This window comes from Trichomonas vaginalis, chromosome V (genome assembly GCF_026262505.1).
Source record: "Trichomonas vaginalis G3 chromosome V, whole genome shotgun sequence".
Classification (NCBI taxonomy): Eukaryota; Parabasalia; order Trichomonadida; family Trichomonadidae; genus Trichomonas; species Trichomonas vaginalis.
Window position 1 is genome coordinate 26,973,516 of NC_067207.1, and position 15,880 is coordinate 26,989,395.

The 15,880-nt window shown below is 35.6% G+C and overlaps 6 protein-coding genes across 6 annotated transcripts, besides 1 other annotated feature; 5 read left to right on the forward strand and 1 right to left on the reverse strand.

Moving 5' to 3' along the window:
* Positions 1 to 1,718: 1,718 nt before the first annotated feature.
* On the forward strand, positions 1,719 to 5,975 carry TVAGG3_0410230 (armadillo (ARM) repeat-containing protein family; the record flags this gene model as incomplete). The annotated part of the gene is made up of 1 exon (XM_001302951.1): positions 1,744 to 5,931. One exon carries the CDS (start codon positions 1,744 to 1,746, stop codon positions 5,929 to 5,931), a length of 4,188 nt encoding a protein of 1,395 aa, XP_001302952.1.
* A 170-nt stretch (positions 5,976 to 6,145) lies between these two features.
* On the forward strand, positions 6,146 to 7,572 carry TVAGG3_0410240 (glycine-rich protein family; the record flags this gene model as incomplete). Its single annotated transcript, XM_001302952.1, has 1 exon — positions 6,382 to 7,533. The coding sequence occupies one exon, from the start codon at positions 6,382 to 6,384 to the stop codon at positions 7,531 to 7,533; it is 1,152 nt and encodes a 383-aa protein (XP_001302953.1).
* Positions 7,573 to 7,641: 69 nt separating this feature from the next.
* Positions 7,642 to 8,884, forward strand: TVAGG3_0410250 (cell migration; the record flags this gene model as incomplete). Its single annotated transcript, XM_001302953.1, has 1 exon — positions 7,653 to 8,834. One exon carries the CDS (start codon positions 7,653 to 7,655, stop codon positions 8,832 to 8,834), a length of 1,182 nt encoding a protein of 393 aa, XP_001302954.1.
* Positions 8,885 to 9,095: 211 nt separating this feature from the next.
* TVAGG3_0410260 (attachment subunit-related family) lies at positions 9,096 to 9,737 on the reverse strand (the record flags this gene model as incomplete). The annotated part of the gene is made up of 1 exon (XM_051233052.1): positions 9,096 to 9,737. One exon carries the CDS (start codon positions 9,735 to 9,737, stop codon positions 9,096 to 9,098), a length of 642 nt encoding a protein of 213 aa, XP_051102782.1.
* Positions 9,738 to 13,083: 3,346 nt separating this feature from the next.
* Positions 13,084 to 15,880: part of a mobile genetic element that runs on past the window's edge.
* TVAGG3_0410280 (protein of unknown function, DUF4106 family) lies at positions 14,199 to 15,147 on the forward strand (the record flags this gene model as incomplete). Its single annotated transcript, XM_051233053.1, has 1 exon — positions 14,199 to 15,147. A coding segment is annotated over one exon (949 nt), but the record flags the coding sequence as incomplete, so codon positions are not given.
* Positions 15,422 to 15,760, forward strand: TVAGG3_0410290 (protein of unknown function, DUF4106 family; the record flags this gene model as incomplete). Its single annotated transcript, XM_051233054.1, has 1 exon — positions 15,422 to 15,760. The coding sequence occupies one exon, from the start codon at positions 15,422 to 15,424 to the stop codon at positions 15,758 to 15,760; it is 339 nt and encodes a 112-aa protein (XP_051102784.1).

Here is a 15,880-nt window from a genome sequence, read left to right on the forward strand (position 1 = left end):
TTGATTACGTACTTTTCAAAAATTTTAGTCCAGAAGGTGTTATTCGAATCTCTAAACCAACTGCAGATACAAAAGTTCTTGTTTCATCATCTTCTTTTTTTAAATGTTCCTCTACTAAAAATCATGGAGGATCCATATATGTTTCATCATCAGGAATGTATTCTGGAGAAGGATCATTTGTTCAATACAAAGTCTGTAGTTATGAATCTAAGTCCCCAAATGGAGTAGGATCTCATTCATATATTTGGGTGGCAAGAGATGATAACCACAAGAATTTTGTTATTGAATCATCATTTACTCAAAATACAGGATATGAATCAGTTCTTTGGCATGCACAAGGATCTCTTCTATTTTCATCAATAAATATCTCTGATTCAAAACTAGAAAGGGATGCAGCATTTACTAGTCATGATGATTCATTTTCTCTTTCAACAACAAATTTTAGTAATTTCGATAATATTTCATCAAATGATTGTTTTCGTTATGATTCTAAAAAACAAAATTTCTATTTTTGTAATGTTATTGATAACAATGTTTCAGGAAATATTGCAGGAATTTTCTATCTTACTAATTCTGTTACACTTTTAGTAAGCCAATGTTTCTTCAAAGGAAACAAAGCCTCTATATTATTTTATATTTGGTCAGGACCACCTACTGTAAATGATTGCCATTTTGAAGATAATACATTTCCAACGAATGAAAATTATATTAATAATTCAAAGTCAATGACAGAAATTATTCTTCCTAATTTATATTCTTCATTTTTATGTGAAATTGAAATTAGAAATAAAAAAGATTCTATTCACATTCTTAATATTTCTTTTTCTCGTTTATTTTCTGATCAACCTTCGCATTCGTCTAAACATCGCGCTTGATGAAATTCTATTTTCTTATAGACCCTGTTTTTGGCAACTATATCTCTAATTTTTTAGGATGCATTTATCACATTCTGCCAAATTCCGGAAAACATTTTGAGCCTATCTCAGAAAGTGATTTTTACACATAGATTTGCATTCTCCCACATGGGGACAACAATGTGCAACATGCCTCATGCTGAGTTTAGGTAATCATCGAATGATTTTTTTTTCCTTAGAAATTTTCATAATATGAGATTAAAGTCAGTCCATCTAAACAGCGGGACATATGATATAATTAAATCACATTTCACAAATACCTTTTGTCCCGGCAATGCATGTGTTTCTTAACTTCTCTTAAGAGAATAAGAAATTTCGAAATAAAATTTGAATTAACCAACATCTGATAAACATTCATATAAGCAAGCTTTATTTGTTGTTTCATATTGGATTAGATTGCTGTTTATTTAAAGGGTGCATTTTCGCTCATCTGACTTTAATTTAAATTTCTGACTGTATATGGATCATGCCCTATTCTCTAAATATCAATGAGGGAAAATGCAGGGTATAACGCCTTTTAGGTGAAATTTAAAATTTTGTGAAGTTTTACGGACGCTTAGGCGCCCGAAAATTTCATAAAATTTGGATTATGTGAACAATGATTTACATTTGAATCAAAAATAATCGTAGTTCCCATAATTACTACTTTTGGATTTTTCTCGAAATTGAAGTTGAATTGGCAGCTTAATTTTTAGGAGATCAAGAAAAGAAATATAACTATTCAAAACAATTTTAGACAGAGGAGAAATTTCGGTTAGATGAAGTAAAGAATCAAAAAAATTTTGAATTGAAAAGATTTTTTATAAAATTTTTGACATTTTTTATCACAATGGATAATCAAATTTTTAGTAAGATTGTTAATACATGCATTACATGTCCTCAAATAAAGTTAGAGCAGCCATTTAAAGTCCTGCTTACTTTTCACGACGCAAAACATGTTTTAGAAGTTTTAATTCAAACTTTATCAAAAGCGAGAGATGTTTCCACAAAACAAAGAGTATCATCCTTAATCCAAACATATATAATGCGTAATTTTGATAAACTGAATGCTACAGATGAAGACCTAGTCAATGTTTTGCAGTTAATTACCACAGAAACACCTATTTCAACCGAAAGAGAGCATATAGAGCAGTTTTGCAAGTCAGTAGAATTCATTTTATCTAAAATAAAGTCAATGCCGACTTCAAAAATTTTTAATTTTATTGTATCAAAGCCTTATCCATACTCAGCGATAACATTATCATTACTTACTAAGAACGAAGAAAAGTACTGTGCACCAACTCTTAAATATATCGTTGCTGTTCATAAAGAACCAAACCCTCTTTCATTTTACGCAGCATCTCTTTTCTTTGAGCATCACAATCCATCCAAATTTACAGCTGAAGCTCAAAAAGAGTTCAAAATCGAAGTAATTAAGAATTCTTTGATTTCTGCTTTTAATTACAAACTTATTCACAAACTATCAGCATTAATATTACTAGATACATTATTTAAAACAGCTTCACATGATGTTTGCTTATCAATTATGTCTTCTATGATTGAAATTTTTATTCTACAATTAAAAGACCAAGATCCAACACTAAGAACAGAACTAGTCAAAGTTCTTACGAATCTACCACCAGAAATCGGCTTTGCCAATGAATTATTGACAGCTATTTCATTCAGATTCGAAGATTGTCAAGAAGAGTATGAAAAAGCCGCAATTTCATTTTTATTTAGTCGCAGAGCTGTTCAATCACTTCCTGCCATTCTCAAAACTCTTATAGAAACAAAAGAAACTTATATTGCTGGAGTTGTTTTTGCTGCAAGGCTTGGCTTGTTTTCTGAATCAGATAAACTACTCCAAGCTGTATTCCCACCAACACCAAAGGAGACTGTAGCGTTTGCAGCGTTACAAGCCATTTGCGTAATGTCGGAATTCAAATTAATGACAGAGTCTGTTTTTACGGCATCATTTCCTACTTTATTGTATTGTTTGACGTCGGTAACTATACTTGATAACATGATTATGCTGAAAATGGCAACGCGAGCTTTAGATTTGCTTCCAAATTCTGCAAGTGGCTTTCCTAAGGTTTATTTGGATACCATTCTCAAGAATATAAACAATTTCAAGTACAATGACATCATTGAGAAGGTTTCTGCTTCAGCATGGCAAGTATTTGAACAAAATAAGACAATTCCAACGCAATTGAACCAATCACAGTTCTCAGCTATATTCACAAACTTGGCGTTGAGATATTTGGGATCAGCAAATTTCGATAACTCTCGAAATGAAATTGTAAAAATGATGTCAATTGTTTCTTCCTCGGCCTTTCAAAAATTCAATGATTTACAAACTCAAAAATTGAATAGTTTACAAAATCAAAATTCGGAAAATGAAACTGAGCAGACAGTTAGTGTTGGTGATGAGAGATTTTCATTTAGCACACTAATTCTCAGTGCAGTTCCGGAAGATTATGCTGATAGTGTAAGAACAGAGGCAAATCTACTTATGCAGACGAAGCCAATTGCTGTTATGATATCAGTAAGTCTTCCTAAGATCTCTGCTTTCTTGCCAAGCTTAGTTAGAGCTGTAAGAGAATCTGAACCTCCAGATCTTAAGTTAGTTGAAGATTTCATTAAAGCTGGAATGAATTCATGCGGAATAGACTTCATTCCTTATCTCAGGAAGTTTATAGAACCTGTAGAAAGAAGTTCCAAATATTTTATCGTATCAATCAAAAGGAAAACGAAAGGCTTCATACCAGAAGCACTTAATGGCATAAGTTATGCATGCACATTAGATAATTGCTCGGATTATCTTCAGGATTTGATCAAAATCCTCGATGATTCCATAGAAAGTCCAGAAAGTATCGTTCCAATGAAGAACAACGTCATGAACGCTGTTAATTCAATACTTTCTGTCTGCAAAGACACCAAAATACCTTCATCTTTATCAAATAAATTGTTTTCAGAAGTTTCGATGTCACCTTTGTTTACAAAACTTCTGAAACATATTCCAGAGAGTGAAACAAATTTGTTAAAGACAGCCATTTTATCATATGCAAAGTATATTGCATCAAATAAAGAAGAAAATACGGAAAATGAAGAATTTGTGAACCAAATCTTTTCAATTAGTGATTCTGAAGAGATTTTGTCCTGCTTCTTATCATCATGCTTATCAGTAGTGTCATGTGATGATCCTAGTTCTATCATAGACCTCTGTCTTAAAGCTGCAACAACATTTAACTCATCTCATACGACAAACTCTCTTAATTTTGGAGAATTCGTGTATGGAACATCAAAACTAGCTATATCCCCATCATTACCACTCAGAGTTCTTCTCAGAGACTGCATTGTTCAATTATTTAATTTAACTTTGCCAGCAGACACGAATTCTCCATTGCATCTTGCAGGATCGAAGCTCTCCCCTGCAGAAGTAGTCTCTTTTGCTTCAAGTCTCTTTGATTTGGCGACATCTAAATTTGATGAAGATCAAAGTTGCAAATTAGCATTATTAGCAGCACAAAGCCGCCCTCTGCAGTTCCATCAAGCACTTTTCATAAGGAGTTTGACGAATCACGCAGCAAAATCCATAGTTTCAGATAATAGAAAGACTTTGATACATTTTCTCGAAGGCGCTGAGGAGGCATCAGAAGAAGCATACTCGTTATGCTTAGAAACAGCCGTAATGTTATTCAAAGGAGACAATTTTGTCTTTACAGACCGATTTTTATCGGTTCCACTCACTAAATTCGGCAGAAGGTCACTTGAATATTTCGTACGAACATCTGAGCACAGAGATAACTACTTAAATGCTTACGGAAGAGTAATATCTGGTTTGAAATTCCCAACAACGCCATCTGAACAATCAGATTTCCTGGCAGCTGGATATTTCCATGCATTATACGTAATGGTCAACGTAGATGCCGCTTCCGATGCCTTAAAACAAACATTTGGACAACATGTCGCTCATTGCATTACATGGTTGTCACTTTTATTAGCATCAAATTCCACAATTTCCAAATCATTGCAGAAAGAGTTGATTGGACATCTAACAACAACTCTAGATCATATTTTCGCTCGTGTTGGAAGAAGTAGTAATGAACCGATCGAATTATCCCTCAAAACGCCTAAAAAGCTCTTCCTTACACTCGGAACATTGGCAAATGCCCTCATGATGGTAGATTTCTCGCTTCTTGTCGATTTTTGCCGAGCATTATTCCCATTACTTTCTTCTGCTATTCCGCAGATCATTTTAACAGCAGGAATGGTACTTGCTCGTCTTCTAAGTCGCGTTTCGATGCTTGATTCCGATGCTTCCAACCAATTATTACCCAAATTAAGAGAATCTCTTGCTTACGCGTTCGTAAAAGCAAATGACGAAAGCTGTAGGATCCTTTCTGGTCTGGCAGCTGAAACATTCCAGCGATCTGCAATAGATTTGTTCACAAATGAAGATAAAGTCAAACTTATAAATGGAAGTTTACATGGTCTCAATTTTCAAGGGGAAGATTTTCGTCAAGAAAATGTCACTTTTGTTTGTAAAGTTGCCAGGCAAACACCAAAAGAATATTTAGAGGAATACATTGACCAAGTCTGGGACTTTGCTGTTCATTCACGATCATTTGAAACAATGTCTGTTCTTTGCGGAATGGAATTGAAGCCAGAACGAATTCCTTGCGACATTTTGGCCGAATCTCTTGTCGCAATAACAAACATTGATTACCCAGGACACAATGAGTGCAAAGAGTTTGTGCAGGCAATATTTAAGACAGTGGAAATGAAAGAAATCGTTTCTTTAATTCCTTCAATTTTCAAAGATAAATTTGAAGAAATTTCTGATGATGTATTGAAGTTGGTCACAAAAGGAAATGCAACAATGGCTTCTTTGGATATGATTGTCCTTATTTCTAGAGGAAATCAAGAAAAAACTCAAAAAGTTATTTCGCATTTGATCGCAATTGTTGATGATGGAGATCACGTCCTTCGCGATAAAGCAACTGAATTGCTTGTTCAAGTGATTTCCGATGATTAGTTCTATTTTTGTATATTTTTTTGAATAAATCATTTATATTTTAGTTAAATGAAAATGTTTCCTTGAGTGTTTCTCCAAACGAGATCCTTAAATATAAAACATTCCAGTTGATTTTTTTTAAATATCATACTAAAGTAAATCATATGTAAGGATTGTTATATAAAAAATCATTTGAAATCATAGAAGTAACTTTAGATGGTCATAACATTTTGATTTCTATTACAAAACTTTAGAAATTATTTATTTTGGAGGTTGGGTAGACAAAATCTACAGGATATTTTCAATTATATGGGGATTTCGATTATGCCATATAAGATCTGAATTATTGTGCATTTATTTTGATATGATAATTGAATTCCTTTATTCCAACCTTATTCTCAACATAAAGTGACACTTTTCGCGCATCATTTTTATATAGCAATTTTTCATATAATGAAATTTTAACATAAGATGATTTCAGCATCACTTGTTAATGAATCATTTCTTGGAGCTAAATCAAATGTGAAATTCAATAAAACACATTACACTTTTGATTATCCTTGCGAATCAAATTCTGAATGCACAGATTACAAATTAATCTTAGAACCAGATACTTACAAATTCGAACTCTATGGTGCATTAGGTGGCTCGATGAGTAATTCAGTTTCGTCGTATCGCTTTTCAAATAATAGTTGCATTCCAAATGAAATTGTTCAGAAGTATCATGGAAACACACAATGCATTAGAAAGGCGAGCGTTGGTGGAGCTGGTGGTTACATAGCCGGAACTATTCATTTATCCAAACAAACAGTCACTTTTCTGACGATAGGTGGTCGTGGGATTTATGGCAATAAAATTTATGAAGTTCGTACCCCAAATTGCTTTTTGAAACAAAATATGATGAACGGCGGCTATGGCGGTGGAGGAAGTTCCTCCAATTACTGCGGTACTCAAGTCGAAACGTCTGGTATTTTTTGTGGAACAGGTTCTGGCGGTGGCCAGACAGCTGTCAAATTTTTAGAGAATGACCTATGGCATCGTGTCTTAGTTAGTGGGGGAGGTGGTGGTTGTGATAATGCCCAGGGCGACTACGGAGGTAGTGATGATGGTTCTGGAGGCGCCGGGGGAAACTTCACCGCTCAAAGTTGGTTTGCTAATGGAGTTCTCTCTGAAAATTATTTTGCCGATTCCCTGAAAGGATTCAGTTTTGGTGTTGGAGAAGCTGCGAGATATGGTACTACATCAAACAGTAATGCTGTTCAAGAAAGAAAAATGGAAGATAATGCGGGTGCTGGAGGTGGTTGGTTTGGAGGCTTTTCCGGTCAATTTGGTTCAGCAGGTGCGGGAGGTGGAAGCTCATGGGCATTAACTAAAGATGCAATAATTCCTAAAGTTGCATTGACCACATCTGATGAATTTTATATGAATACTATCTCTAGATATTATGAATTTGACCTTACATCAGGATACTTATTCGAAGATATTGTAAATGTTGCTGGAATCTGGAATGGAAATGGAAGGGCAGTGATTTCTATTATCAATCGAAATCATATAAGGAGCTGTTATTGGAGTATTGGCATACCACTTCATTTCTTCATTTTTTTGATTTTCGTAAGTAGTTAAAGACATCCATTACTTTAAACGTTATCATTTAGAGAACATTTTTAATATACAAAAATAAATTTACATGACGAAAATTTTCAGCGTCACATTTTATCGTAATTTTTATATCTACCACAAAAATGGAGCATTTAGTTGCGCTATCATTTGAGCATAGAATTGGAAACCAAGTCGACGGAATTTATCCACCACTACCAGACAAAGAATATATTAAATCTTGGAGCCAAGGTCTTCCTTTTATTGGAATTCCAGACAAAGCACACGGCTCTTGCTCATCATTTATTCACTTTACCTTACCAAATCCTGATCATCCTACAGGCCAATCATACGGTATAGCTGCTTACAGATCTTTCGAAACATCCCAACTAAAGACTCAAGATCCAGCATACGTAAGAGGTCATGTTCAACGTTCTCTTCTTGTAATCTCAAAGATTCCTCTATTTGGAGAACTTGAAAGCAAATTGAAACAATTACTTTTCGATAATTTTGATAATTTAGTTCCATCTCTTGAAACGATGTGGAATCAACTTCAAGAAGTTGTTGCATCACCAGTCAGATACTCAGGTATATCATATCCTTCTCTTTTTCAAAATTTACAAACAGAAGTTCTTACGGCCATCAAAGCTCTTGTTTTAGGCCATCGCATTCTCATATTTGCCGATAACTCAGAGCTTGTCTCCAAGATGGTCACAGCCATTGGCTCATTACTCCCAGGATATATGTATAATGATGATTATCCATACAAATTCTTCGGAACAGACTACGCATTTGCCCCTTACGTACCATTACAATTCACAGAGGTTCTCAATCACTCTAAATCTCACTCAAAAATCATGGGAACATGCAGTGAATTGTTTATGGACCAAAAAATCGTGAATTACGACCTTCTCATCGACTGCCGCAAGATACCAGCCCTTATCACAGGTGGCGACATCCTCAAAATGTGTCGTCCTACATCAGTTGAGACAAAATGGATGAATGAGCTCTTGAGTGAACTGAAACTCAACTGGCAAAAGGCAGAATCAGCGGATTGGGTTCGCGATATGTTCAAGAAGTGGATGAACACGCTCTTCTTCACAATCCTTTCGACAAGACACTTATCTATTGTTCCAGAATACATTTGGCCATATTTAGACTGGATAAAGGCATACGATGTATTCGGAGAACAGTTTATCAATGAACTGTTGAAACTGGACAACACTAAACAGATTCTTCGCGCGAAAGATACATCAAAATTCCAGAAAATTGATGAAACTCTCGTCCCTCCAAAGAAAATGACTATCAAATCACTCAAGTTCTGGTAATGTGAACTTTTTTTTTTAATTGTAATATATTAAACTTTATCTTTCCATAATTTTTTATTAAGCTTTTCTCTTTATGATAATATATGCGTATTATAGCCAAATGTAAAAAAAAAAAAAAAAAAAAAAAAAAAAAAGGTAGTGGGGCTTCCAGGCACTTCGTGCCCTCTAGCCCCGGAGAAACTAGAGGAGGACTGATCTCAAGACTCAGATGAGAAAAAAAATAAAGTAAAAATTTGAAATTTTTATTCGGAAATTATTTTTTTATTCGTCTTCTTGTTGTTCTTCTTCCTCCTCCTCTTCTTCATAGTCAGTATCTGATGGCTCTTTGTCAGCCACATGACCAGCAACAAATATTGAGACAAATTGTTTCTTTGGTTTTGTTAGCAGGAACTTTTGATGGTCGTAGAACACGAATTCTACATTTTGAAAATGTTGTGCTGAGTATTCTGTGAAATGGGAAATTGGAATTGGTTCTCCCATGCCAAAACCAGCAATGGACGCGAACAAAACATCGTCTTCGACTCTTGCAGGTTTGTCAATTGCAACAGTAGTTATGATGTGAGGTTTTCCTTCACATCCTGCAAGAGATTGTACATGAAAGATTGCTTTTTCTTCTCCCTCAGGAACTGAAAGTGTGAAATGGAATGAGAGTTCTCCATATTCATTTGCTTCTTCGTAATAGTTGTATGTTGTAGGATACACCAATTGAAATTTTCCTATTCTTGTTTCCCTGAGGTGTTGTCTATATTGCTTGGGAAAACATAAAATAAATTGCTCTATAGCTTGTGCTGCTATTAGATTGGTTGTAACTGGTAATTTTGAGGCGAAAAGGTCTACAAGAACACCGGGATTTTTTATGTCGTTTTCAATTGGTTTAACAGATTCTATGACTTTGTTAAACATTTCACTATAATCTGAGTTGTCTTCGACCCCCAATTGTTAAGAAGTTTATACAACAATTTCAGTCTTTTCATGGCGTATTTTCTTTGAATGGATTCGGGTAGCGAGAGGTTACAGTCGTCGGTTTGTGTTTCGTTACTCGAATATTGTTCAAGAGAAATTAAATCTTGAAATTGTGCTCTTGTTAACATACTTGTAGAACTATGTGAAACTTGTTCTGGTGCTGGTTGTAAATCTGTTTCAGATGTTTCTGTTGTGTTTTGAGAAGAAGAAGAACTCAAATTGTTGGACAATTTGTCTTGAATTGTAGAACTATGTGAAACTTGTTCTGGTGCTGTTTGGACAACTGTATCTGTTGTGTTTTGAGAAGAAGAACTCAAATTGTTGGACAATTTGTTTGCAATTGTATGAGGAAGTTGCTTTGGTATTATAGGAGGTCGTAAGGGTTTTGAGAATGGTGAGACATAAGTTGTAGGAACTTTAACTGCAGAGGTAGTCGACGAATTGTTTGCAATTGTATGAGGAAGTTGCTTTGGTATTATAGGAGGTCGTAAGGGTTTTGAGAATGGTGAGACATAAGTTGTAGGAACTTTAACTGCAGAGGTAGTCGACGAATTGCTTGCGACACTTTTTCTTCCTTCCATTAGACAAAAATAAACTGTTTTTTTCGGACTACTCATAGAAAAGTTTAAAATAAACCGTTTTCGTCAACGGTAACCCCCTCTATTTTTTATTTTATTGAAAAGTCTCCGTTGGCAAACCGTTCCATCTCAAATATTGAATGAACTATAAACGTTTTTTGTTTTCTATACATACTTTTTTGTCCAACGGTAAAACTTTTTACACAACGGTTTTGAGAGTCGTCTCCGTTGACTTTTTTGTAGAGCACTCAAAATAGTATAACTTTGTCCGGACAAGTAAGGGTCTATCGTCGCTACAGGAAAAGTTACAGGCGTTCCAAGGAAGTATACTTTGAGAAGCCTTTTCCCCTTATAGAATGAGATAGGACGGTTATTTTACAAAACTGACAACACTTTGACCGAGTAGTTTTTTGTGCTGAACAAAAAGTGTCATATAAACATCTGTCAAAAGCCGCTTTTTAACTTCACTTAAAATGCCACGTAAGCTACGTAAGAATATACGTAAGAGGAAGAGAGCATTGAAACATCCAATAGTAAAACTGACACCACAACAACAGTTGCAACAACAAATGCTGAATGACCCCACTATGTTGCAACAAATGTCAAGCAATCCTATGCTTTTAAACCGAGTTGTTGGTGCACAGAGTGGAGGTTTAAGAGCGGCACTTTTAGCGAAAATGGCAGGCTATGGTGGAGCTGCAGACGGAACAGCCTATAACCCTCAAAGTCAAATGAATTTGAGTTCACTCAAAAATCAAATAGCAGATGTCAAAAAGTCAAACATAGACATACAGAAGCAAATAAGTGAAAACGAAAAGAAACTAGAATATGACAGACACACAAAGAAACTCAATGAGTTAAACGTAGAGAAAAAGAAGAAAGAAGAACAACTGAAAGAACTAAGTACAGAGGAATATGCGAAAAAAGTGTCAGAAAAAGCAGCAGAAGTAGCAAAAATGGAACAAGATGTTGTAAATTTGAAAAACCATACTACTCAATATAAAGTACTGAAAGATGAAGAGATAAAACAAAAAGCCCTGAAGACATATATGGATAGCGATGAGTATAAAAAGAAGTTGAAGCAAATGTAAAGGCAGAAAAACTTTTACAGTTGCAAAACCAAACCGTACAGTATGAAAACTTAGCACAAGAAAGTAAAAATAACGACGCAGCCATGCAAAAGGCAATGAAAAGCGCAGAATATATAAAAGCTAACAATGACTGGTTAGATGCCCAAGCCAACGCTAAAGCAGCCCAGCTTATAGGGTCAATAAGGACAAAAATACAAGCGGATGAAGACAGTTCAAATGAAGCTTTAACAAATGCTGACTTTAAGAACGCCTTCGAAGCTCTTCATAGTAAGGTGAAACAAGTGAACGACTTCTCATCTGGAAAGAAACTGAAGTCTGAAGGTTTCGACAAAGAGTTAAAAGAAGTAGCACAAAATATGACGAAAATAACAGATGCAGCAACGAGACAGGCAGTTCAAAGTGCCTATGACGCCGTTAGAGCAACTGTTGTGAAAGTCAAGAAAAAGAGTTACAACAGACCAAAACAGACCTAGTAAATGCTTTCTTAAAAACGAAAAGTCAGGTAGGACATTATGCTGCAGATGGAACATATGTGCCAGCTGGTGGAACTTATATACCACCAAACCCTCCAAGAGAAGCACCTGCACCAGGACTACCTAAAACATTTACATCGTCACATGGACACAGACACAGGCATGCACCAAAACCAACACAACAACCAACAGTTCAAAACCCACAACAACCAACAGTTCAAAACCCTGCACAACAACCACCTCACAACCAGCACAACAACCACAAACAGAGCAAGGACATAAAAGAAGTAGAGAACAAGGAAACCAAGAATTCTTAAAAATGCTTAAAGAAGACTATGGTTACCCAGATACTATTGACTTTAGTGACAGATATAAAGAAGCTATTAGAAAGTTCAATGAAGGAAATACTGACCCGAACCTATTTAGCTTTATGGCTCAGCACCAAATGGATATAATTTCAAACCTGGAAAATACAAGCTCGCTAAGGGATATGATTTAATAGCATATCATCCAAATGACATGAAGAATTTACTCCGAGATATTTGGTGTCAGAGCTAAATGATAATTCAACTATCTTCATGAAACGCGTAAAAAATAGAGACGGAACGAAAGAAGAAAGGTTATGAATGCGAATGACTTAAATAGGGAACTTGTTGAAAACGGTCTCGGAATATATGAAATGCCAGCAGATGAGGTACAAGAAACTCCACAGGAAGAAGTTCAGATACAACCAGACATGGAAGAAATAGTTCAGCAACAACAGCTAGAAGAGCCTGAAGGAAACGAACAAGTCACTCCTTTGGAAACTAACTTCACAGAACTAGATGAAGATTTGGAACAGCCGAAAAATCTTGACCCTCAACAAGTGTATGCGGAGAATATGGAATATTTCCAAGAGTCTAAAAAAAATTCGGCTGACATAGTAGAAGAATATCGAAAAATGTTTGCCGACATACAAAAGACTCCAACACCAGATGAAAATATTCAGCATAGAATGGAAGTACTGAAAGAAAATGTACGCAAATACAACAATCCTTTTTACTTACGACCATATAACGTTCAATCTTTGGCTGAACTCGGTGAAAATAAAAGGTTAAATTTCAACAAAACATATAGAAATGAAACATTGTTTAAAGTTCATTCAGAACCTAACCAATATGGAAACAAACCTACTTTTGTTTCTGCAGACTATGGAACTACAATGAGATGGGGTCATAAAGCTAACCCGGATAGGTGGTTCATAAACTTACAACCACAATTCCAAGAAGTTGTAGACGCAATGGAATTGAATGGTGAACGAGACATAGCTGGTATTTTAAGCGCGGCTTTAATGCCATTGAAAGATATGAAACATGCAGATATTTTGGACCAGTATGAAATGAACATGGCTGATGGAAATATAACACCTGACGTTCTAAAACATTTATCTCAAAGAACTACACAGAACCATAGAGATGGTATATTTGGTGAAGAGTTTAGAAAGACAGTTAGGGAGAGAGAAGGAAGAGAACCTATTGTACATGACCTTGCAAACGAAAGTTTACAAAATGTCATAAAAACTTACTTTGCAGACAATGAACCGAGAAGGGATGAATATTTAAGTAAACTCAAATGGACAGTACCAAATGAAATGTTAGTATTGAAAAACATGTTCCTTGACAAAATAAAACCAACTACAGAAATAAATGACGCAAGCTTGAAACGTTGGGTAAAAGCTTTCCCGTTCACAAAAGATATAATTGGTAACATGGAAAGAAAACCAGAATGGCTACAAAAACATATATTTGGAAACGAGCTTATTCCATATGGACAGGCACTGTTTGAAGAGCTTGAACCGGAAACTCAGGAAAGAGTCATGCAAACAATACGCAAAGACTCAAATACAAACTATGACAAACTCTTTCTAGGATATAGGTTACCTGAGATGGGCGACCAGAGTCCAAAGGCAAAAAGGACATGGGAAATTTACAACATACTAGGTGAACATGAGGCAAAGATGCAACAACTTCAAGCAGAGGGCAAGTTACCAAAGCGACACCAAAGAAGAAGAGTAGAACAAAGTGAAAGTAGTGAAGAAGTAACTTCATCTAGTGAAAGTAGTGGCAATGAAGGAAAAAGAAGAGTTAAAAACTCAGTCAGGAAGAAAGTAAAGCTTGGTCCACGTGGGTTCTATTATGACATATAAATCCAACTATTCTATATTTTTACCCATATGAAATGTACGCCGCTCAGAATATAACGCCAACAGTTTTGGATGCCATGAATGGAAATGTTTCCGAATGGTATAACGAATGCGACAATGCCATTAGAAGGTCAGAAATAGTTCCTGGAACTTACGAATATACAACTGCTGTTTCTTATGGAAACGTAGGTGAGTTTGGAGAAGGTTCTTCAACAACAGTAGATATTGCTTGCGACAGGTTTCATATAATTTCTATTGACAACTCTTTCTTATACGTGGAACAAGACATTGAAATAAAACCTTCTGCCAAGTTGTCTGACAAGAAAGGTTGCAATGGAATTTTCTATGTCGGATACCAATATGCTCCAGAAGTTTTCATGGGATATAAGATATATTCTAACTCTGACTTAGTTCAAACAGTAACATGGGCAAACTATGAATGGTTCGCTTTGAGAAACTCAGTACAACCACAAGCTAGAGAACAAACAGACCAGTATGCAACTATTGAGAAAATAAGAAGACTTGACCCTAACGTTCCAGGAGTTTATGTTAACCTTTCTGGACAAACTGCAGCAGCAGTAACCAAAGTAAAACTGAAACTTAGAGTTCCTTTGTCATCTTTCCTCATCTTCAGGTTTTTAAGATACTTGCCAAACTGGGCAGGAAAAATTTCTATCGAACTTACTCCAAGCAAAAATAACTTAGTCATTGCACCAACACAAGACCCATTCACTCTTACTGTAGCTGGAACTGGTGGAGCCAAGTTCTGTGACTTTTGCAAAGACAAAGTTGACTTAGACTTTGGTTTCTCAAACCTCAACACTGAAGTAAACTACTACTTCAATGCTGCTGGAACTGCTTGGGACCCAGTTAAGTTCACATGCGAAAAATTTGAATGCAAGAGAATAGAAAGCAGACTTGCAGTCTATATGTTGGACCCAGATATTTCAAATGCTTTAGCTGCCAAATATATTGCAGTTCCACTTATGTTCCCTATACACCAAATATCTGTCAAAGACTTTGCAGGTGAAGTTGGAAACCAAAGTGCTGACCCAGGTGCAAGAACAGATATTGCTTTAACAACTGCAATGAAACATGCAGATACTATGTTTGTACTGTTCAGACGAACTATAAATGACTATTCTTGTTTCTACAACCCTGGTATTAAATATCATATAAACATAGATGGCAAATACTATCCAAGAGAAGAATATTCACAGTTGAGGATATGAGGTCATACAACTTGACATTAGATGCTATGAACTTTAACAACAACTTCACAACAACCATTAACCCTGAAATGCAAAGTTCTATTATGCCATATGTGAAAGTATGGACTCATACAGGAGCTCAAAAAACTCAATATACAAATGGAGACCGTTCAAACTTTTGGCTTGGCATTCCATTTGCTGACTCAGAAGACTTTATGGGTGGTATTTCAACTGTTGGTACAGTTCAAATACAATATACTGGTGACAGAGACGGTCCAGATGAATTGAAAGCAAAGAAGTTTACAAAACCAATAGCACTTTTCACGGAAGATGCTCTTTTGAAAATTCGTTCGATGAAACCTGCTGGGGCTCCTCAGATTGGTATAACGACAGCTTCCATCGAGCAGATTTTGGCAGCAGGTCAGTAAGTTGTTCTTGAACTGACTTCTCTCCGTCAAATATTGACAGTACGCCAGTTTTGATATAATATTGTATTATAAACTTACCTTTAGAAATATCGGTCAGTTTTGTTGTTATATTTTTGTCTG